This window comes from Ochotona princeps, chromosome 10 (assembly GCF_030435755.1).
Source record: "Ochotona princeps isolate mOchPri1 chromosome 10, mOchPri1.hap1, whole genome shotgun sequence".
Classification (NCBI taxonomy): Eukaryota; Metazoa; Chordata; class Mammalia; order Lagomorpha; family Ochotonidae; genus Ochotona; species Ochotona princeps.
Genome location: NC_080841.1, coordinates 34,536,156 through 34,558,643, shown reverse-complemented (window position 1 = coordinate 34,558,643; position 22,488 = coordinate 34,536,156). Strand labels below are relative to the sequence as shown.

Below are 22,488 nucleotides of genomic sequence, written 5' to 3'. Positions count from 1 at the left end.
ATCTATTAGAAAATATTCCAATGTATAAAAACTGGAAATGAATGTTGTTTTAATGTGGAACCAAAGCTCAGATTTCTGCATTAGAATGTTGTTTCTAATTTTTTGCTTATGACAAATTTTACATATCTTTTTTACAAAGAATTCCTTAATGGACAAGCCTTTCTCTTTTTTAAAGAAAGAATTTACCAGTAACTCCTGTTTGTTTAAGTAGAACAATAATTAAAAAAGAAAATCCAAGGGTTCTTTTTGGCTTTGCTTCAGAGTTATTCCAGCAAGGCCCTGGCAGTAAGAGGTAACATTAAACATATTCAGACCTTCCAGAATGAATGGAAAAGCAAAACCCTGACATTTTCTGCTTCCTTGACAACAACAGTAAATACACAGACACAGATTTGACCTTCACTAGTGTTGTCTCTCCGACTTATAACAGTAAGAGCATTTTAGGAGCCTTACATCCCAATTCCCACGTGGCTACTGTTTGAAAAAGTTGGAGTTCTCATTCCGTTGCCAATCCCCGAAACATTTATAAAAAGAAAAATAAAACTCCTCCAATAGCCATGACCTTCCCAAATCATACATTGCACAATCTAATAACAGTCCTTGAGATTTCAGCCAAAAGGACTTTCTTGAATCTTCTGTTTGTTTTCTTATTTCCTAGCAACATTTCTAACTAAAGTTGTACATACTTTCCAGGGGATTCCATGCTTTTTTTTTGTACAACATAGAAAAAAAAAAGCTAAAACCGTATATTTGTGTATGCGTGTATGTTTTCAGTTTCAAATATTGTAGTAGCCAAAACTGAGTAAACCAGCACAGAACAAATGTGATGTTCAACGGAATATTAATGTTTGTCCTCAGAGAGTTCTATTTTTGTTTATTTACTGAAGTATCCTGATATTTGTCTCAAATATTAACATATGCAAGCAGTTGCTTTATGTGAATGCCAATGTGTACTCGCAGAAACTAACACCAGTCCTCATTGTCTCACAAGACTAGGAAAGGACCCTTGTTGTGAGAAGGGAACTGCATGGCAGAAGAGCTGGTAGAGATTGATGTTCCGTCTGTGAGTCATGACATTGAGATACTTTTTTTCCTGATTTTTTTTTCCAAGTTATGCAGACTACTCTCAGACTAAATGGTACAGGTTTTCACACTTAAATGCAAACTTATGCTAAGACATTGAATATGATAAAAATAATTTATATTGCCCATAAAAACTGAATGAAAAATATGATTAGGATTGATTATTGCATTCATTTAATTTCTTTTCATTTATTGTTACTGTTGTTTGCATTTTCAAAAATGATGCTCAACATGCACCGTGCTTTAAAATGTTATCTAATTCTTCTTTCCAGTAATTCTGTTCAATAAGCAACATCATCCCCATATTATGGATGAGGAAACTGACACAGGAACCTTAGAAAAGTTGAATAACTCACCCAAATTCACAAGTACAGTTAGGGCTACAGTTAAGACACAAACCAAGTATATGACATTGAACTCCAAAGTGTGTGTGTGGTACAGGGAGGCAGGTGTTATAGGTTCCTTTTATTTATTTTTTAATTTGAAAAGCAGATATACAGAGAGAAGGCGTGGCAGAGAGAAAGATCTTCCATCTGCTGCTTCATTCCCCAAAGCAGCCAGAGCTGAGCTGATTTGAAGCCAGGAACCATGGGCTTCTTCCAGGTCTGCCATGCAGGTTCAGGGTTCCAAGACTTTGGGCCATCCTCTACTGCTTTCCCAGGCCACAAGCAGGGAGTCAGATGGAAAGTGGAGCATCCAGAACACGAATTGGTGCCCAAATGAGTTCCTGGTGGATGCAAAGCGAGGATTTAGTACTAAGCTATTGCACTAGCCCCAAAGTATGTATTTTAAAGAGCTGCCCTCTGCTTAAAATGAAGTAATTTTTCCCTAAAATTTTCCGTTACAAAGAACATTACATGTTCTTAAAGAAATGTGGGCAAGCTTTCCCAAGTCATTAGTGTTCTAGTTCCAACAGATCCAAACTAAATTAAAAAATCAATTCTTTCTTCAAGTTCATGTACCAGTAAAATTTGAGAGAGGCAAGCGGGGATGGAGTACATTGCTTGACAAACTTCAGAATAGCTGATTTTTGTCCATTTTTGTCAAAATGATGTTTTTTCTCACTTATAAGGTGTTCATTTGAAATTACTGCATATGGCAGATATTATTATCAATCTAGAAGAAATCAGAGATGATCTGGTCTGTTGCCAAGGTTTAGGTTCACAAATTAACTTAAAAGGAGAAGGAATCAAGTGAAGGGTGAAAGAATAGCAGCCCCCAAAACAGACTGGCTTAATCCATGGCTGAATGATTGCATGAGAATTTGGTTAATTTAATCTTTTCTCCTCCTCCTCAGCTGGAGACCTACCCTGGCTGCCTGCCTGCAGCCTTTGCCCTGCAGCCCTAACTGCTGAAATCAAGGAGCACAAAACAATGGCCACAATCCGATGGTTTAGACAGAGCTGGGTGGGTCAGAGGGCACTGCCATCGGTGTGGTCCTGCCCATGTTTGTGCATTTGCTGGAGTGGAGTGACCTCCCTGGGGAAGAAAGGTTAGGTTGGCAGCAGAGGGAGGCAAAGAAGTCGGGAAGGAGAATGAAGAAGATCCCTGGGGGCTCACAGAGCTTGTGCATGGGAGAGGCTGCCTGCCCACAGCATGAAATGGAAAGAGCACAGGTTTAGGATAAATACTTAAAATGGAAGAGTGAGTGCTGTATTTGGAAATCGCTCAATGATAACATGTTTCTTCTTTTCTGCCTGCTTGGGAGATTTCTTAAAGTATCCATGTGTACCCTTTGGCAAAAAAAACATAGTACAGTTTCTTTGGTTTCATTGCTTGTCTTTGGCAACTATTTTTACTGTATTTTGTCCAGTAGTCTTCAATAATTTCAAAACTACATGAAAATGAGAGATGGATTGATTTATCTTGAAGAATTTTGAGCAAAGAATTTCTACTAAGAAATATTTTTAAAATTTGGTTTGAATGAGCAGATTGAAGGGAGATGGATGTAGTTAATCAAAATGAAAAGATGATGAAATTAGTTTGGCTATACTTCTCTGGATTAAAATAGAACATTTCATCATTTCATATACACAGGATATTAAATTTTATATTGTGAGAAGACCTCTAAAAATTGCTTCCTTGAATTTATGCTACTTCAATGGTATTCTAAGATAAAACACTTCAAGATATAGACCACAGCATCTAAGATAGTCAGATGACCATGATACTCTTATTTGCGGTATTTTGATGATGTAATGCTTAGTAATTAATTGTCACTTTTACATCAATGGACATCCTTGATTTCTTAGCTTCTTGTATCTGTTTCTCCAGTCACTAACTTATTGTTTAACATTTCACCTGTCTCTACCATTGCAAATAGATAATTCTATTTCATTATTAATAACTGTATAGAAATCAGTACAAAATGAATTATCACAAAGTATGGAGCAGAGATGAAGCCCCTATGAAGTTAGTCTTTCTAAGTCTTTGCTTATTCCTCAATAGTAAAAAGTCATGTTTAACAACTTAGTTCCTGTTGGTACCTTTTTCCAGCTAAAGCAGTACTTTACTCTAGTCTTCTCAATGGTAGATTTTTTTTCCATTTTCTAACTGTATCCTTGACCAGCCATCTATTTAACCTTAAAATGGTAGGTATAAGTAAGAATTAATTAATACAAGGTGGAGTAAGAAGAACTTACATATTTACATGTTTTTACATGTCACACTGAAGATTGTTGCCATTTTGTGCCTGCATAAGAATTTGACCATTCTACTTATCAGGGAAATCATGGGAATGCATTAGCTTCCCAGGGCTTCTATAAAATGTACCATAAACCTAGTGGCCTAACTTGATCCTCTTTAATCTTGAAGGTGGAAGTGGTAAGTCAAGGTGTTGGTATGGCCATCACTTTCAAAGATTCTCCACAGGGAAGAATCTCTTTCAGCTTCTGTTCGTTGCTGGAAAGCCTTGGTTTTCCTTGGCATACAGATTCATCAATCCAATCTCTGCATCAGTCTTCATTTGATCTCCTTCTCCTGTGTTGGAGCAAACCTCCCTCTTATAAGGACGCCAGTTTCATTGGATGTGGGACCCATCCTAGTACAATGATGACCTCATCTGAACTTGAACACATCTGCATATTGTATCAAAAAGGCTGGACTCGGGCCCGGCGGCGTGGCCTAGCAGCTAAAGTCCTCGCCTTGAAAGCCCCGGGATCCCATATGGATGCTGGTTCTGATCCCGGCAGCTCCACTTCCCATCCAGCTCCTTGCTTGTGGCCTGGGAAAGCAGTTGAGGACGGCCCAATGTATTGGGACACTGCACCCGCGGGGGAGACCTGGAAGAGGTTCCTGGTTCCCGGCATCGGATCGGCACACACCGACCCGTTGTGGCTCACCTGGGGAGTGAATCATCAGACGGAGGATCTTTCTCTCTGTCTCTCTTCCTCTCTGTATATCTGACTTTGTAATGAAAATAAATATTTTTTAAAAAAAGGCTAGAATGACAAAGGACAAAAAAGAAATACAATCAAAACACATTAAAAAAAAAAAAAAGGCTGGATTCGTGGGTTTCTGGTGGACATGAATTTGGGGAGGAGAAGTGTTCTTCACCCTAGTGCCAGAGATTTGCAGCTCTGGATAGCTCAGTCCTTTTCTGGAATTACCGTGTTTTGTCCTCTTCTTGTTTCTCTCTCTCTCTTTTTTTCCTTTCATAAAAATTTAACATCCTTCAACCTGCATATTACCTGATTTTCTTTTCTGGTTTCATCTCATGAATGGTTCCATTTGTGTTTCTATCCTTCCAGAGTATGTGTTAACTCACAAAATCTCACAGAAAGTTAACCAGACAGTCCTGAAGACCATTGGAGCCTTATACATTCCAGGGGCTCCACCTGGGTCTTGCCTTCAGAAGAACCAATGACTTAATTTTAGTTCCCTCTCCTAGTGGGATGGTGATTATTTCTGCCTTTCATTTCTCAGGACTGTGTCCATGCACACTTTGAAATTGTTGAAGGATTAACAGGTGTCATCAAACCATGCGTTTCAGACTCTGTGGTTTTTATTACAAGCCAGTCACCTTCGGATAAGTTGAACCATGTAGACAGTCTCACATTCTGCTTCATCTCCCTATGTTCCCTGATCTGATAGGTTCTGTTACAAAGTCTTTAATTACAAATTGCATGTCTTACAGAGGTCATCGAAAGCAAGGTCTGTGTATTCTGGAAAACAGTTCATCTTGTCTTGGGTTGGGCATTCCCCAAATTCTGAGTTCCTAATTGCCAAATCACCAAGAGTCCTTCCTCACTGGTGACATCACTCAGGGACCTCACTCTCTGCACGCTGCCTTTTAAAAATTATGATGGCAAACTAAACTAACCTGTGAAACACATTTCAAGGTATTGGAGAGCAGAAAGAATTTTTACTTTTGTCACAGAAAAACTTTCAAAATAGAAATCATTGCATGTGAACTGCATCCTTTATTGTGTTTAGAAAGTTATCCTCTTTCACTATGGCCTTTTGGCTTCTTCAATATGAACCATTGATTTCTTGGCCATCTCTCTCAGGGTACTTGTTGGATAAGCTTTATTTTCTTTTGTTCCAGCCTTTGTGGGCTTTGGCCGTGTGATTTTCCATCTGGTCTGTCTCCTGATGCTGTTGGTCTCCAGGGTGTATGGTTTTCAGGAAAAGGTCTATTTTAGAGAGGTGGCATGTATAATTTTTAAACTCTGCAGCTCTAATCTCATGTAGATTGAGAGTAGAACATACATAGATGGTGACAAGTGTATTTATTGTACTGGAGCTTGATAACTCATAACTTCTTTTAGACAAAAACAAAAACAGTGTTAGCAACGTTCTCTTGCAAAAAAAGAAGAAAAAAACTTTTAAATGCTCTTCACAAGTAATCAAAGTTAACAACAGCTTTCAATTCTGCCTTGTTATGAATTCGGTGGGTCAGTGTGCTTCCTACTGATAAGGGACATTCTTTCTTTCAGCCGAGCCCTGGGAGTTCTCAGGAAAATAAAACCAAGCAGATTATCAGTCACCAGTGCAAAAATTTTGTGGATTCACTATTTAAAACCAAAGAGCATATGATTTTCTCCAAGATACTATCTTATTACAGTTCAACTGATGTTAATATATTAGATATCGTCAGATTTGCCACTGTATTTAACTTTCTCCAGGTTGCTATGGCGAACTTTTTTTCCTCTGTTGCCAGACAGAACACTAATGAGGGCCATGTTCAGTGTTGCTTGTAGATCATGCCTTTGGGCTGATGAGCTCAGGAAAGCCTCATGGATAGGACACAGAATAGGGGTAGGAGGGTGCTGGCCTCAGAATCCCTGTGTTCTCCCCTTCCCGGTTTTATCTGACATGGGCAAGGCCCCCATCTTTCTTGAGCCTAACTTGCTTATCTATAAAATGGGCCTGACACTGTCCTTCTTGTCCACCTCATATTGCCAACATGAATCTCAAATAGGAAAATGTGCTTACTAAAAGCAATCAGAAAACTGTACACTACCCTATTTGTATGGACCATTTAAAAACAAAATTGTTGTGGCTTTAAGAAACAGCCGATCTATTTACCTTTTCTCTAGCAATTCATGATGGTCTTTTGGTCAGTTCCTATTCTTGAACCAAGTCTCCCATTCCTGGACAAAATCATGTTAAGATATACTTATAACAGGTATGGGGTGATTATCATATATTAGACGCCTAGCTAAAAATATTACGTTGACTACTTTCTTTATGTAACAACTCTGTGAGATAAATATTGTGACTGTTAAAGAAGCTGGTTGTGACAGAAACTGAATAATTTTATCTAAGAAGTGTCACAACTGATACTGGAACCCCTTTTGTCTTATGTCACAGCTCATGTTTTACCCAGAGGGCTGTGATATATTCAAAAATTTTCCATCTACCTTCCCAAGTAAGCAGTTCTGAAATAATTTTTCCACTGCAAACTAGGGGTAGACCTACTATCTGTTTTTCTGCAAAAGGTGTAACTCTCAAAACTCTTCATTCATCACACCATACTTCTCTCCTTGGCTAATATTTTTAACATTTAATCATTTTCTTCATGGAAGTTGCTAAGATACTCTTCTAAATCATTGTCATATATCTTAGATCACAGGTGTCCAGTTACAAAAAACCTCTCTATTGCTTTTATCGTTTATTATTCCTTAAACCAGAGAGGGAACATGATGATAAACAGGAGATTGATAGTCCAAACATTACGGTGTCATTTCCTGAGAGCTGCTGGTTGATACAATGTCTTTCCTATCCAGCTTTGCCTATCCCTTCCTGTGACTCCATGGTTACAAACTAAGATTCCCAAAATGATGGACAGTTTCATGGTGGTTTATTTATTTTTGCTTATAAATTTCCACCAGTTAACATGTGGAGAATAAAAGAAAATGCATTGATTTTATTTCAAATCAAAGCTTACTGAAATTCTCATTGAAAACTGAAGGAAAAGCAGTTTAAAACTTACAGAAGGATAGGTATAAATCAGAACCTTATATGTCAACAGATGATATTCTTTTCCCCTCCTAGAGACATTAAATGTATTAGGTATCTGCATCACCGCTTATACTATGACATATATTCAGTAAATACTTGCCAATTGAATGAATGGGCAAGTGGAACTGCAAAGTTGTCACTTTGAAAATTTAGAAAAGCTAGATGGACATACATGTCTTCTACATTATTACAATTAACTTTATTTTCTGTACTTTAAATTTTGACCACAAACACCATTAGATGAATATTTTCTACTTTTAAAGATTGTTTATGTGAAAGAGCAAGAGAGAAAGAGAGAGAGAGAGATGAATATTTTCTACTTTTAAAGATTGTTTATGTGAAAGAACAAGAGAGAAAGAGAGAGAGAGAGAGAGAAAGAGAGAGAAAGAAATAAGTATCTGCCATCTGCTGTTTCACTCCTTAAAAGACCACAGCATCCAGGGTTGTACCAGGCCAAATCCAAAAGCCAGGGACTCCATCTGGGTCTCCCACATGAGTTACAGGACCCAAGTACTTCACCAAAACCAGCTGCCTTCATAGACATATTACCAGGAAAGCTGGATTGGAAGCAAAGTAGCAGGGACTCAGAACAGCACTTACCGATATGGAATGCCAGCATCCCAAGTAGTGACTTAATCCAATGTGCCACAGTGCTGGTCCCTCTAATTTTCTTTTGAATCAAGTTTGTTACTTTTTGATCTGTTAAACCTCAGGAGGTAGTAAGTTCATGAGGGAAAAAATGGATGCAGGGAAAAGTTTTCCCCAACAGGGTGTCACAAGACACACACCCATGGGTGCCACTGATGAGAACAAAACATGACATACTCGAAAATTATGTATTTTAAGATTGTTTTAAATTTTAGGTGAAAAAGTCCACTGTGGATCTTTGTAGTTGTACTGTAACTTTTCAAATCATTACAGAATGAATATTAGCAGTTTGCAGTGGCTAGTTTCAGGGCACTGATATCCTGTTATTTGCAAAGGAATTCACAAGGAAACCTAAAACAATTGAGAAAGACAATGGAAAATTGTTATACAAAGTTTTAGATGAGTCGGCTAGAACAAAAATAATTAAATTGGCTGCTGAAATAAAACTAAATGAAATGCAGAAATTTGATATTTAAGTTTCTATTTTCTTGTTCTCTTTTCTATTATGTGATTACAAAGTTATTTTCCTCAAAAGGTTTTTTTTTTCATTGTGGTATTTACTGTAAGCAGCTGATATTAAGAACCATATCAACTGCAAATGTAGCTTGCAAGAAAATTGGATTAACAAGATGGCCTTGTTTGCCTAGACTCTTATTCTTAACTTACCCGTGCTGTGAAAAGTGCCACTTCTACACACAGTTTGTAATAAGCCACTACACTGTCTAACTTTAAGAAACGCCCCTTTACAGGATATGCTGCAGATGGTACAGGTCCCGGAGTTGGACTGCTGTGCTGCAGAGATGCTTAATGTGCTTATTTTGGCTTTAGAAATATTTCCATGTTTTATACTATGACAAATTTTTTTAAAAAAAATCTTTTACAGCACTTTTTTTTATGGCATTATAGCATTCACCATGGTCTATAAACAGTGTGCAAATGGTGGCTGTTTGATAGGGTTTTCACCAGGAACAGTGAAGAGATCTCATAAGACGAAGGAGAGAGTGCCCTGTGTAGCAGGTTTTAAGTAAAAAAAGATGAATGTTTCCAAAAGGAAGCACCTTGGACCAGCAAGAGATGGCTTCATTCCATCTAAGACTCTTTAAAGATTTCTCCTCAGAGCTTGTCAGTTAAACTGTGTGGAATTGTGTATGGGGAAAATTTCAAGGCATTTTGAATTCTAAAGAAATTTTTTTCTAACTCCATGTGTAGCAGAAACTTGCAGAGGGCAGATAGTACATAGAACCTCATATGTGGTATCTCCTTTTTGAAGTCATGGTTTCTAAATTCTGTTCATGTAAATATACTCACTGGTTCACAATGAAGTGAGAAAACACTGCTATTTTTTAAAGCCTTGGTGAAGACCAAGTTCTATTCTCTAAGCAGCATGGGAGGAGTTTAACAACCGTTAAAGAATGTTTTGTAAAAATGTCAGAGGAGGTCCAGAAATGTTAACAAAGGGGGAAAAAAGCTTCTCTGTTGTCCAAAATTGCTATTGTAAAACAATGAGCTAACATATTCTATCTAATTTTTCTTTTAATAAGCATTCCTCAAAGTTTACCCATTCTGTCTCTGTAATGAAGTCTCCATCTGAATTGCTGCAGACTATTAGAGTCCTGGTGGAGGTGGGAATTATTCCTTTGGCACAACTCACACACCTCCATTGATATCCTAGCTTTGCCCCCTTACAAACCAGGAAACTTTTGACAAGGCACCTGATCTCTTATGGAATTACTCATTTACAAAGTGCAGATTTATGCATATTAAAGTAGCAGATACCTGCAAAGCACACTGTAAGGGTTAGGTGAAGGGTGAGATTGTTGTACCCCATATGCCATATGTCACAGCTTTTGGTTGTTTGCAGTAATTCTGCCTGAATAGCTTTCTAACAAGATATGATAATATTAATAGTCAGAAACATCAGTTGCTTTCTTTTTTTCTGGGTGAGGCTTTTATGTAATAAGTTGTAGCCATGATTGTTTTTTGTTTTGTAACTGCATAATTATACCCTTATGATCAAAACTTGATGGTCTTTTTCCTAATTTAGGCCATATGTGAGTTGAGTTTTGAGTGGTTTCTGTTGGCTGCTGCCCACTTAGTTCTAACCATGCCTTGCTGTTTTCACAGGTTGTGGTGGGGAGTTGTCTGGAGCCACAGGCTCCTTCAGCAGCCCTGGTTATCCTGGCAATTATCCAGCCAACAAAGAATGTATCTGGTACCTCACCACCACCCCTGGGAGCAGCATTCAGCTTACCATCCATGATTTCGATGTGGAATTTCACCCGAGCTGCAACTATGATACCCTGGAGGTAGGCAGTGGAATTACTTTTGCAATATTCCAAACCTGGCCTAGAACCAGAAGCCATTCTGCCATGATTCCACATTGTTTTCTAAGGCCAGCTGTGCTCTGTTATTAGACATCCGCTGAATATCAGTCCTTCATGAATAATGTTGGTAGACATAGAGGATTAATGCCTTTGTTTGAGTTTCCCTTCAAGCAGTACCTAAGGGCTTTGACTACAGATAGTTTTATTTAGAGGTGATACCAGGAAGCAGGGAACAGTGTGACTGAAAGACTGGAGGAACCTCTGCAAATGTGATGCACTGTAGAGCTAGTGGCAGAAGTACCTGGGGTTCAATCCTACTGGGATCATCTCTCGAAGACAGAGGCTGCACTGTTGGAGCCCTCACTCCAGTCTCCACTGATGAGGACTTTGGGATCTTTAACACTCCACACTTCTAGGAAGTCCCCTTAATAAAGACATTTGGAGGGCATCAGGTAGCCCTCCCCACAGGCTTTTGTCAAGCCTTGGGTAGTATGAGGAATCTCAAGATGAGAAGCTGTTCAACAATATTGCAAAAGATGTGTCATTTAGAATCTTAAGTACAAACATTTCTTAGAATCAACTTTTTTAAAAAGATTTATTTATTTTTGTTACAAAGTCAGATATACAGAGAGGAAGAGAGACAGAGAGAAAGATCTTCCGTCTGATGATTCACTCCCCAAGTGACTGCAATGACTGGTGCTGCGTTGATCCAAAGCCAGGAACCAGGAACTTCCTCCAGATCTCCTATGTGGGTACAGGGTCCCAAGGCTTTGGGCTGTCCTCGACTGCCTTCCCAGGCCACAAGCAGGGAGCTGGATGGGAAGTGTGGCTGCTGGGATTAGGAACCGGCGCCCATATGGGATCCCAGTGTGTTCAAGGCGAGGACTTTAGCCACTAAGCCACCGTGCCGGGCCCAGAATCAACTTTTAATGGGAAAAATTAAGCCATTAGGAATTTAATCCTTTATTGTTTCAAATACATGGGAAAAAATACTATCACTTCAGCTAATGGGACTGCCATAGCACATGGTAGCAAGTAGGACTAGCAGGACTTCAGTTCCATAATGTTAGGTGTTTACATCCTCAGTCTTACTGAGCACCCAGGAAATAATACACTCTCAGTGTCTTTGGGAAGGTATGAATCTAAGAATCCAAATATCTGATAGACAACCATAATAATACACTTTTTATAGTGGCTCACATAGCAGTTTTTACAGCGTTACGCTTGTTTGAATGTTAAAACACCCCATGAGGTACAAGGAAATTTTTGTCCACATTTTTTTTAAGTTGTCAAGACCAAAGCTCAGAAAAGCAAATAGATTTTTCTCTCAAGACCACACGGATGGTAAGCAGAAGAGCTCAGAACTAGACCTGCTCACTGAGCAACACTTCCTGCAAGCCAGCACAAACCTATAGATGTGTGCAGTATGCACAGGGCTGAGATGAGTTATGTGGACTTTATAGGAGACTGTGATACTTAGATAACAATTTAATTATAGGACTGCTGCTCTCTGAAGAGAAACGGCATTCTAAAGTCATCCGCTGAATGAGAGAGTCCCTAGTAATGGTGCTTAATACCTTATAGCTGTCCAAAAGAGGCTGATTCTACAACTCTTGATCTTAGCGCAAAGGCCAGAAGCAGTTGGCTGATTCTACAACAAATGAAACCAGGGGCAGAATTGGGGAGTGCTTGGGTCAGCCTGCACCTCGGGTTTCATGGATGGGTTGTTACACAGGCATGACCCCATCTTGGGGGGGGTTAAGAGGAAAAAGCAAGGTACCTCCTGAAATTTATACTTGCAGTATGAGCAAGACTGACATTCACATGTGGAATGTTCAAATGGTGTCTCTGGCCAGCAAGGATATTGCTCTGTTGCGTAAAACCCCTTAGCACTTAAAAAGGGCTGGCAGCAAAGCACAGTGTTCCAAACCCTTCATTTTCATATTCCAAAGTACATGTGATTGCTGCCCACTTGGCAAAATGTAAATGGGTCCATTGTGCTTTAGCTTTTGTTCCACCCGTTACGTGAGAAAGTACAGGCAAGGGTTGTTCCCTGCGCTCAGCCTTGGGGCCCAAAGGGCAAATTCAGGGACTCCAGGCCACAGAAGCAACATTCAGGGTCCTTTGCCTGCACAGCAGTGTTTGCAAGAAAACTGCAGTCTTCTTGGGTTTAGTTTCATGGGACAGACTGACATCACAGTGGCCCCTCATGTGTCACGAAGAATAGTTGGTAATTTTGAACTCTCTAAGTACTTTTGAAGGTTTTTGTTTGTTTTGTTTTGTTTTTACTGACGAGCGAAATGAGCAATCCCCTGTCTTGCTCAGAAACCTTGTTTCACATCTCTGCAGAATTTTCTCTCAAGTGGAAAATATTGATTTGGATTAATGATAATAAACAGAAAGTTTCCACCTCTTATTCCCTAATTCCCTAGTGCTGTTAGCGTAATAACAATTAATGGGTTTTGAAATGTGTTCCCTTTGTGTGATGCAGTCAAAGAGCACTGCTGACTTCCGTGGCCTACACCGTCATCTGTGCTGTCTGGCAGAGTATATCCACAGGAGATGTGATTGTCCCTCTGTTTTGGGTTTGGGTGGGTTTCATGAAATTTTATCAGGAGCCATTTTTCCTCTCAAAACTCAGTGTCCAGAAAGTGGTCAGTGGCATGGAACAACAGCCGCTTGGTTACTCATAACCCGGGAATGCTGACTTGATCGTAACAATAAATGGAGTTAACAGAGCAGAAAGAAATGTTCAAAACAGATTAAAACCAAAGGCTTTGAAATGTTCTCCATCCTGAGCATTTGCTAAAAACACATTTTTTAGTCACTGGTCATCAGACCAATTCCTTTCCCTCCAACATTTAGTCATATGCTGTAGCAGATGAACCACACCCTGAAATTCTTTCCATCTTTTTCCCCTTTTGAATATGTGTTAACCATAGATTTTTATTTGTGGAAGCCAAAAGTGCCAATGTATTATTTTGGTCGTGGAAATATTGGGGCTGATTTTGCTTCATTCTCTGAGAAACCGGTGGACCAGCCTCCTGCAGAAGAGGAAATGTCCTCCCTGGTGCAGTAAACCAGGACAATGGCTCAGGCTGGGCCATTAGTGCAGTCAGGACTCTGCTGTGGTTATGAGTGCAGGCCAGTAAGAGGCAAGCAAAGAATGTCCAAAGTGGCCGTTTTTATTCTTCCAGAGGCTCCTGGGCACAGCCAACTCAAACCCATTATGATTGTGATCTCAAGGGGATGCATGAGCAGGCAAAACAATATTTTGCCAACGTGCGAGTTTTCTTTGTTAAAACTTAACGCGTGTGCTCAATCTTCTCTCCAAATATGTGCTCTTGATTGGGCTTGGCTGATTAGAAGCACATGCTGTGAGTCTGTTGCTCTGGGGACTGCACCCTGGGTGATGGGGGCAGGAAGGAGATCTTGGAAAATTGTGAAGGACACTCCAAACAAGAAGCAGTGTTGTGTTTCCCATTTGCATATGTGTACGTGGAGGAGGCCACACAGGGCTCTTCCTGAAATCCTGCTTTTGATGAGATTTACAGGGCAACACAAACATCAGCTTCTCCTAATGAAAATAAGCCTGGAGCAGTTGCCTGCTTCATTCCTTTGCAATTGCAGTCTTCATACTCAGCCTTCTGGGGAACAGCAGCTTCATTCATTTGGGTATTTCCCGCATGGCTGGGGGAATGAATCAGACAAAGAAGTCATTAAAGATTCAGATCACATCCCTATCCCTCATCCCCTAAGCACACACACAAAAGCAGGCTTCCTGTTCTCACTCTCTCTCCCGGAATACACTCCATTGATTTCCCCATCACCCAGCCATGGGCCTGAGTGTGGGCAAAGGTCAGCAGGCAGATGGCAGAGGTGAGAGGTCATCAAGCCTATGCAGGCTCATGTATGTCATCTTATCTATGACACAGTGGAGGTGGGAATGAGCAGTTGAGAGTTTTCAGATGCACTTTACCTGAATATTGTTCACAACAGTGGGATTTATCCTATACACTCAAGCTTGGGAAGATATGAGGAGGGAGGATGGTCAGTATCTTCTGTCAGATTTTTATTTTTATTTATTTTTTTTAAAGATTTATTTATTTTATTACAAAGTCGGATATACAGAGAGGAGAGACAGAGAGGAAGATCTTCCATCCGATGATTCACTCCCCAAGTGAGCCGCAATGGGCCAGTGCGCGCCGATCCGATGCCGGGAACCAGGAACCTCTTCCAGGTCTCCCACATGGGTACAGTGTCCCAAAGCCTTGGGCCATCCTCAACTGCTTTCCCAGGCCACAAGCAGGGAGCTGGATGGGAAGTGGAGCTGCCGGGATTAGAACCAGCGCCCATATGGGATCCTGGGGCGTTCGAGGCGAGGACTTTAGCCGCTAGGCCACGCCGCCGGGCCCCAGATTTTTATTTTTTAAGATTTTTAAAAATAGATTTATTTTACTTGAATGTCAAAGCTACAGAGAAAGGGGTAAAGACAGAGGTTAGAGAGAAAGAGAGAGATCTTCCATTCACTGGTTCACTTTCCAAAAGTCCTCAACAGCCAGCACTGAACTGAACCAAAGTCAGGTGGTAGGAACTTCCTTAATGTCTCCCATGTGAGTGCAAGATCCCAAGGATTTGGGCCAACCTGTGCTGCTTTCAAAAACAATAGCAGGGAAATGGATTGGAAATGGAGTAACTGGGATTCAAATTGAGGCCTGTATGGAATGCTCACTTTGTGGGAGGAGGATTAACCTGATATTCCACTGCACCAATCCCGGTATCTTTTGCTTCTTCTTTTTTTTTTTTCTTTTTTTAAATTATTACCATTTTATGATACAGTTCCATAAACCTGGAATTTCCCTTAACCACTTCCTGACTTCTCTCCCTCATCACTGAGTTCCCTTACATTATTACTGTAGTATAGTTCTTTGCAAACAGTCATATGTCCGTCAATGAGGGCATGGACAATGGCAGAGTCCAACATCCTATTGTCAAGATATAGTAAATAGTATCACTGGGAGTTCATCTTTAGTTTGGCAGTAGAGATGCATACTGCATTGTATCCTCACATCTGAATGTGATAGTCTCCATTATACAGTTACTATACATCCCCTTAAATGAAAAACCACAAAACAAAATAAACAACAGGAAGAAAAAAATTAACAACACCATGAAGTTAAATAACATGCTACTGAATGCCTAATGTGTTGCTGAAGAAATGAAAAAGAAAATCAAGAACCTTCTTGAAGAAAATGATGCTACTGTATGATCTATGAGTCATTGAAGAATTTAGTGAGGAAGAAAGTGTTTTAAAGAGATGAAACTACATAAAAATCAAAATCTATGAGATATAGTTTCCTCTGATCTTTGTTGGTAAGATGTATCTCCTGTAGGCAACAAATAGATGGGTTTTGTTTTTTTAATCCATTCTACTAATCTATGACATTTGATTGATGAGTTTAAGCCATTTACTTTCATGGGTTGCTCATTGATTTAGTCTTCTGTTGTTATTTTACTGGGATGTTCTTCACATTTGCCTTTGGTTTTGGTGGGTGCTATTCTTCTTCTCTGTCAAGAAAACATCTTTAAGTATCCTTTGTAGGGCAGGTTTGAAAGAGGCATATTCCTTTAACTTTTTTTTCTTGTGAAAGAATTTTATTTCATTTTCAAAGACAAAGAAAAGCTTTGCTGGATACATTATCTTGGGCTGACAATTTTTTTTGCTTTAGGAATCTAGACTATGTTGCTCAGTTCTCTTCTTGCCTGTAGAGTTTCCTGTGAGAGGTCTCCTGTGAGTTTAATTGGCATTCATTTATATGTTTATTGATTTTTTTCACATGCACATTAAACAATCTTTTCCTTATGTTCGACTGAAGAGAGGTTGAGTATCATGTGCTGTGGTGAAGATCTCTTTTGGTCAACCCTGTTGAGAGTTCTGTGCCACTCTTGGATGTTGTTTCCCAATTCTTTCTCCAGATTAGAGAAAATTTTCCTTATTATTTCATTGAGTACACCTTTAATTCCAGTTTCTCTTTCTGCACCTTCTGGGACTCCCATAACTCTTATATTTGACCTCTTGATAGTGTCTTTCAATTCTTGAATACTCTTTTTAGCTTGACCCAGCTCTTCTTCCAGCTTTTTGTTTGTTCCCCCTTGGTGACAGGAAATATCTTCTAATTCTGAGATTCTTTCTTTCACATCCTTTGTTCTATTTTGGAGACTCTCCATTGTACTTTTAGTTTGCGCCACTGTATTCTTCATTTCTGATCTATCAGCTTTCATTTGATTCATTTCCTGCGTGACATATTCCTTAAATTCCTTGAACGTCTGCTTTACATGCTTCTCATTGTTGATTAGACTCTTTATAACAACTGTTTTGAATTTTGTAACCACCCATATTCTCGATGTCTTCCTCAGTTAACTCTGAGGTTGGCAAAGGCTTTTGCTGCTTTGCAGGGGATTCTACAGTAGTATTCATTGTGCCTTTGTCTCTTCTTTTGCTTTTGGTCATTGTACTTCTGGTTATCATATTCTTCTTTTTGGGGCAGGTTTGTAAGCTGTGTTACCCACAGGTCTACAGTTCGATTTTATTTATTGCAGTTGGTACATGACTCTTTGTTTGCAGTCACTTGTGCCACTTCCTCCAGCGAGTTCCAGGTCTGGGTTCTTATGTTAGATTTCCACCGTGGTCTCTGTAGCCCCAACTCCTGGCTTACCAGTCTCCACCTCCTGTGATAATGTGATGAGGCTGCACTGTTGTCTGCAACCTTTCTCACACTTTCAGTTGGAGCAGATCCCAGGATTAGGGAGACGCCAGGTGTCCTATATAGCTTGGTTGTTGGTAGTATTCTTGCAGGAACCTTTTGGCTGTTAGGTCTGAGGGCCGTGCGGACCTATTTTGACCCATATGATGCTATAGTCAGTATTATTCTCCTGTGGGTCCAGTGCAATGCACTGAGCTCAGTGAGTTCTTGCCAAGCTCAGTGCATGCACAGCTCACTGTTGTCCCTACAGTCTTAAATCCTTTGCCATACTGTACAGAATGGTGCCTGATGTGCCACTACTAGAGTTCTTGGTCTACTGGCCATCAGGTCTGAGGGCTACACGGACCTATCTTGGGTGGAACCTGTAGGATACCACATTGTTGCAGTTCACTGAGCCAGAAATGAATTCTCTCCCAGCTCAGCGTATGCTCAGTCCCTTCCCTTAGTCTTTGCCTCCTTAAACAAAATGGTGCCCGATTCGGCTCTAGATGGTGGACTGGGCTGTGAAATTCATCCTGTTTCCACACTGCCCATCTGAGACCTGCTACTCTGACTCTGCTCCTGGTCAAATCAAACAGACCAGCAGGATGAGCAGTTCTTTGCCTAAGTTCACCCCCTGAGCTCCCAGTGAATGTCCCTTCCCACTTTGTTGTTGGAGGAGTTCCAGCTACTGATGCAGTTCATATTGCTGCTTGCTGAATGCCACTGGGGTATCAGTCACTGTAATACCACACCGTTGTGCTCGATTCTCCCTGATTTTTTTTTTTTATTGATTACATTGCTTTATGTGACACAGTTTTATAGGCACTGGGATTCCCCCCACTCCTCCCCAACCCCCCCCCCCCACCAAGGTGGATTGCTCCACCTTGTTACATTACCACAGTTCAAATTCAGTTGAGATTCTTTCATTGTAAGCATTTACCAAGCATAAAGTCCAGCATCTTATTGTTTCTTGGGGAGACCATCTTTGGTCTGAAGGTAGAGCTGGTGGATTCTTCCTGATTCTTATCATCCCTTCAACATTCCTGCTTACCCTAACACACAGGTAAATACACACACACACACACACACACACATTGGATAGTAGGGCCTGGAGGAGATTTGGAAGCCCATCTGTGAGGTGCACTGGGTGTGACATCAAGGGAACCCTTGTCCTGGGAAAGTGTCACTAGGTGTTAGGTACCAGACAGTCAGGTAGTTGGATAAATTTGAGCTTACCCTAGAGATCTGAAGCCAGTGTGATGGATCTAGAAGCAGTATGGGTCAGATTCTAAGGTTCTTCTGCAGCAGAACGTGGCAGCCCTTGGTTAGATTCCTGGGAGCAGGTATTCTGGCTAGAGGCATAAAGAGACTCTATAGGTTTACCTTCTTGAATTTACCCTAAATTATACTTATCAGGCTTTCATTTCTCCCTGTGAAGAAACAAAGACATTATATCAAATGACTGATCTCATAAAATATTCAATTTGGAAGTTGGCTAAAAATTAATAAAAAATAATGTAACTGGTAAATCAAGAGCCTTCTGTGAACCCAGCTTTTGTAATCAAAATCATTTTATGCTGACACTATTCATATGGATGCATAAGAATTAGAAAATCAGACATAATGCTGATTTTTACTGCAATGCCTCTGCCAAAGAAAGCTGGAAATTCCCTGAAGCCATGAAAAAGATGAAACTTAGAGCTATGGAATATTCTGGAGTAACCTACTGAATCCTCTCCCGCATTTCTGAGCTTGTGAAATAAACAGGAATTTGTGGGTGATTCAGCTGTTGTATTCCTAAGGCACAGGGAGTGCCTTTGAAAATTCAGTTCACGTTTATGGTTCATCTCCACCCAGAGACGCTGAGATTTCAATCTGTAATCATAATACAATCCAGGAGCTGTTCATGAAAAGAAATGAGGGGCAGACTATAATGATTTAAATATGTGTTTTAAGTCTTTTTTTTTTTTAACACCCTGTCTTAGATCTATGGAGGCCCTGATTTCTACGCTCCCAGAATAACACAGTTGTGTGTCCAGAGATCTTCTGTGATCCCCATGCATGTGTCCAGCACGGGAAATGAATTAGCAATACGATTTAGGACTGACAGCTCCATAAATGGAAGAGGCTTCAATGTCTCCTGGCAAGAAATTCCTGGAGGTGAGTGAAAAAAAGCAGGTGTCTTAAAGTGTTTCACCTGCACCAGTAGTAAATTTCCTATAATTATTGAAGAAAGATGTGTAAGCTCCATCCTGATAACTTCATGACTTTCCAGATGACTCATGCTGCTTTGGGGTAATTTCTTCCCTAAAAAATGCGGTAAGAGTTTAACTTCAGCAGGAAAAGCCACTGTTCCTGCTAGGGCAGGAGGTGAACTGAGTTGGGTTGGCTCAAGGACCCCCTGGCATGCGCAAAACCTGCCTTTGGGAGGGGATCTGATGGAGGAGCCTGGGCAACTCCTCTGGCAGGACACAGTCCCTGCAGGTAAGCGCAAGAAGCATGATAGGAAACAGTCCAGAATAGGCCATGGAAAGTTTCCCACTGGCACACATTCAGCATGGGTCAGGAGCAGACCAGGCTGAATCAGTCCGTATCACCCACTGGCAAATCCGATCACCAGACCAGAGTGTGGGATGAGCCGGGTTTGGTCGCGACAAAACCAGTACACATTATGGAATGCCAGGGCGTGGTTGCCTGTACTGGATATGAATGCAGCACCCAACCAGCACCACATTTGTTGAAATAAGGTTACAACTATACAAGTCCCTGGTAAGATCAGATTTAGGATGATTGACCAGGCACACTGATTTTGCAAAGGAATTGAACCAATCACCTGCCACAATTAGGCATTGGTGAGTAGCAAATTATCTCATGTCATAGAATAGATCTTTGGGTTTATGACAAATGCCAAAATTGTTCATGCTAAATTTTTGAATTCCAGGGAATTACTGTACATTGAATGGTGGCTTACTGCCAAAGAGCTTAGCAAAAAGCTTAGATACTATAAAGTACCTGTTGCAGATTTTTTACAATATAATAAGCTGTGGCACAAAGTACATTCACATGTATTAACTTGTAAAACTATTTATAATGGCTCCATTACAGAACGCTTAGTATATGTGTCTGGCACTTTCCTAACTGTTTTACAAGGGTTATCTGATTCAATACTGCCAATCAACCCCTGAGGGAAGTGTGTTTATCCTCATTGCAATAAGGAATTAAAATTTAGACAAGTTGGCAACTCACCTAAAATCCTAGAGCTAGAAAACACAAAAACAAGAATATGATCTCAGGATACTTTACAGTGCCCAGGCATTTAATTGTAGGGTAGTAGAGTAATTATATATAATCTCTCGTAAAGGTAATTATTTTTAAACACACACAAAACACACAAACCACAGTGTTAGATTACCTCCAAATAATTCTCAGTCATTTTAAAACAGAGCTGATTTCTGAATTACTGGCTTTTATAACCGTAACTGTAAGAAATGATGAGCCATAGAGGAAGAAGATGACAGGTCCTAGATATCATTATAGGAATTTAAAAGCAACTGTATAACTGTATAATAACTATGATCTATAGAATATTAAATATTTAAATCAGATAATGTATTTTTTAAAGATTTATTTATTTTATTACGAAGTCAGATATACAGAGAGGAGGTGAGACAGAGAGGAAGATCTTCCGTCCGATGATTCACTCCCCAAATGACAACAATGGTCGGTGTGTGCCGATCCGAAGCCGGGAGCCAGGAACCTCTTCCGGGTCTCCCACGTGGGTGCAGGGACCCAAGGCTTTGGGCCGTCCTCGACTGCATTCCCAGGTCACAAGCAGGGAGCTGGATGGGAAGTGGAGTTGCTGGGATTAGAACCGGCGCCTATATGGGATCCTGGGGTGTTCGAGGCGAGGACTTTAACCTCTAGGCCACGCTGCTGGGCCCCAGATAATGTATTTTTATAGAAACATACACTACAGGATTATCAAATATTTGGCAGAAGATAAATCATTCTTATAGTATGCTGTAATTTTAGAGGACAAGGAGGAGGCATAAGAAATCTCTGTGAAAACATGATTTGATTTTTTTCATTGTTATTTTTTAAATATGTTTGCAATGACTGGAGCTGGGCAAGGCCATAGCCAGGAGCCAGGAACTCAATCTGGCCTTCCATGTGAGGCACTGATTCACTGAATTCATTGTCTGCTATCTCCCAGTGTGCCCAATAGCAGGACTGTGGAATCAGTCATGGAGCCAATGTTGGAATCCAAGCACTTGGAAATGGGGTGTAGGTATCCCAAGAAGCATCTTAACTTTGGCATCAAATGCCTACCCCTTCATTATTAGTTTAAGCAACTTTTGGCATCAATATTTTAAATATTTGAAGTGGTTTTTATATCCTCTGTGTCTTCTTATTTTTGCTGTGATAAATGAATTAACATGAACATTCAGCTTGTCAGAGTTTTTAACACAAAGTAAAACTCCTAGTCAAGCAAGGTATCCAATTGATCTATACTACCAGATAATGATATAGTTTGTGCATTAATGATTTCTCTCATTGTTGAATTGAATTTTCCACTTACAGGTTGTGGAGGAACTTTCCATGCTCCAAATGGGGAGATTCATTCTCCAAATTACCCCAGTCCTTATATGAACAACACTGCCTGTCTTTGGACCATCCAAGTTGAAAAAAATCACCGTGTTCTCTTGAACTTCACTGACTTCGACCTTGAAACTCAAGACTCTTGTGTTTTGGTGAGTGATATAAATTTCTTATTTTTTTTTAGAGATTTATTTATTTTTATTACAAAGTCAGATATATATAGAAAGGAAGAGAGACAAAGAGAAATATCTTCTGTCTGATGACTCACTCCCCAAGTGACTGCAACGGCTGGTGCTGTGCCGATCTGAAGCCAGGAGCCAGGAGCTCTTCCGGGTCTCCCACGCAGGTGTAGGGTCCCAAGGCTTTGCACCATCCTTCACTGCTTTCCCAGGCCCCAAGCAGGGAGCTTGATGGGAAGCAGGGTTGCTGGGATTAGAACTGGCGCCTGTATGGAATCCTGGTGCTTTCAAGGCAAGGACTTTAGCTGCTAGGCCAGGCACCAGGCCCAAATTTCAGATATTGTCTCTAGTCAAAACTGGGTGAAACCCTGACAAATGAAAACATTCAATGAATGTATTAACTGTGAGTGTGTTCAGCATTAAATGATAGGGAATTTTCTGTGG

The 22,488-nt window shown here is 40.3% G+C and overlaps 1 protein-coding gene across 1 annotated transcript in view; it reads left to right on the top strand.

Annotated features, from left to right (window-relative positions):
• The window catches only part of CUBN (cubilin), a 218,977-nt gene that overhangs the window by 83,286 nt on the left and 113,203 nt on the right, over nucleotides 1-22,488 (top strand). Inside the window, exons 29-31 of the mRNA XM_058669299.1 lie at nucleotides 10,321-10,502; nucleotides 19,252-19,426; nucleotides 21,848-22,017. Of these exons, the coding sequence (XP_058525282.1) occupies nucleotides 10,321-10,502; nucleotides 19,252-19,426; nucleotides 21,848-22,017 (527 nt within the window). The remainder of the gene's footprint in view (nucleotides 1-10,320; nucleotides 10,503-19,251; nucleotides 19,427-21,847; nucleotides 22,018-22,488) is intronic.